Below are 636 nucleotides of genomic sequence, written 5' to 3' on the forward strand. Positions count from 1 at the left end.
AGTTTGTTTTGTATGTGTATGGTTCTATTTTAATCAGGTTGCTGAAATGATCTCTGATGTGAGAGAGCCCATTTTGCCCATCTCTAAACCTGTGGATGAGAATGAGAAACGCAGAAAACAAGTCAGAGTGAGTGACACTTCATACACCACTGGTGCTTAGTGACATCAGCAACTTACATTAGATTGACCTCAATAAAATATTAAAATATTTTTCTATAGCTGGCAGAGGTGCGAGTGCAGATAATGGAGGCGAAACAGACTCTAGAAGAATGCATCAGCTGTCAGGACTTCAGTCGCGCAGCTGAGCTGAAAGACACCATCTCTCAGCTTGAGGAGCTCAAGAACCAGCTCACCTTGAAAGCTTCACAGCCTGCTGATAATATCAAGGAGCAGCGTGTGGAGAAGGTACAAATACAAACACTCATACTCGCATGCATAAAAAAAGTTTTCAACTGTGATTAATAATAAGAAATGTTATTTGAACAACAAATCAGTGTATTAGAATAATCCTTCAGAAATCATGTGACATTGAAAACTAGGGCTGTCGCGATTCGTCGATTTTATTAGACTATTAAATTGAAAAAAATCCTTGACTTCATTTTGCTTGCGTCGACTAACCGGCAAAATACCGGAAGT

The 636-nt window shown here is 39.3% G+C and overlaps 1 protein-coding gene across 1 annotated transcript in view; it reads left to right on the forward strand.

Annotated features, from left to right (window-relative positions):
* Positions 1 to 636, forward strand: part of LOC107569617 (condensin complex subunit 3-like) — a 12,563-nt gene that overhangs the window by 4,169 nt on the left and 7,758 nt on the right. The window contains exons 2-3 of the mRNA XM_016255735.1: positions 38 to 127; positions 220 to 405. Of these exons, the coding sequence (XP_016111221.1) occupies positions 38 to 127; positions 220 to 405 (276 nt within the window). The remainder of the gene's footprint in view (positions 1 to 37; positions 128 to 219; positions 406 to 636) is intronic.

The sequence above is a fragment of the Sinocyclocheilus grahami genome, unplaced genomic scaffold (assembly GCF_001515645.1).
Source record: "Sinocyclocheilus grahami isolate Dianchi unplaced genomic scaffold, SAMN03320097.WGS_v1.1 scaffold1365.1, whole genome shotgun sequence".
Taxonomy (NCBI): domain Eukaryota; kingdom Metazoa; phylum Chordata; class Actinopteri; order Cypriniformes; family Cyprinidae; genus Sinocyclocheilus; species Sinocyclocheilus grahami.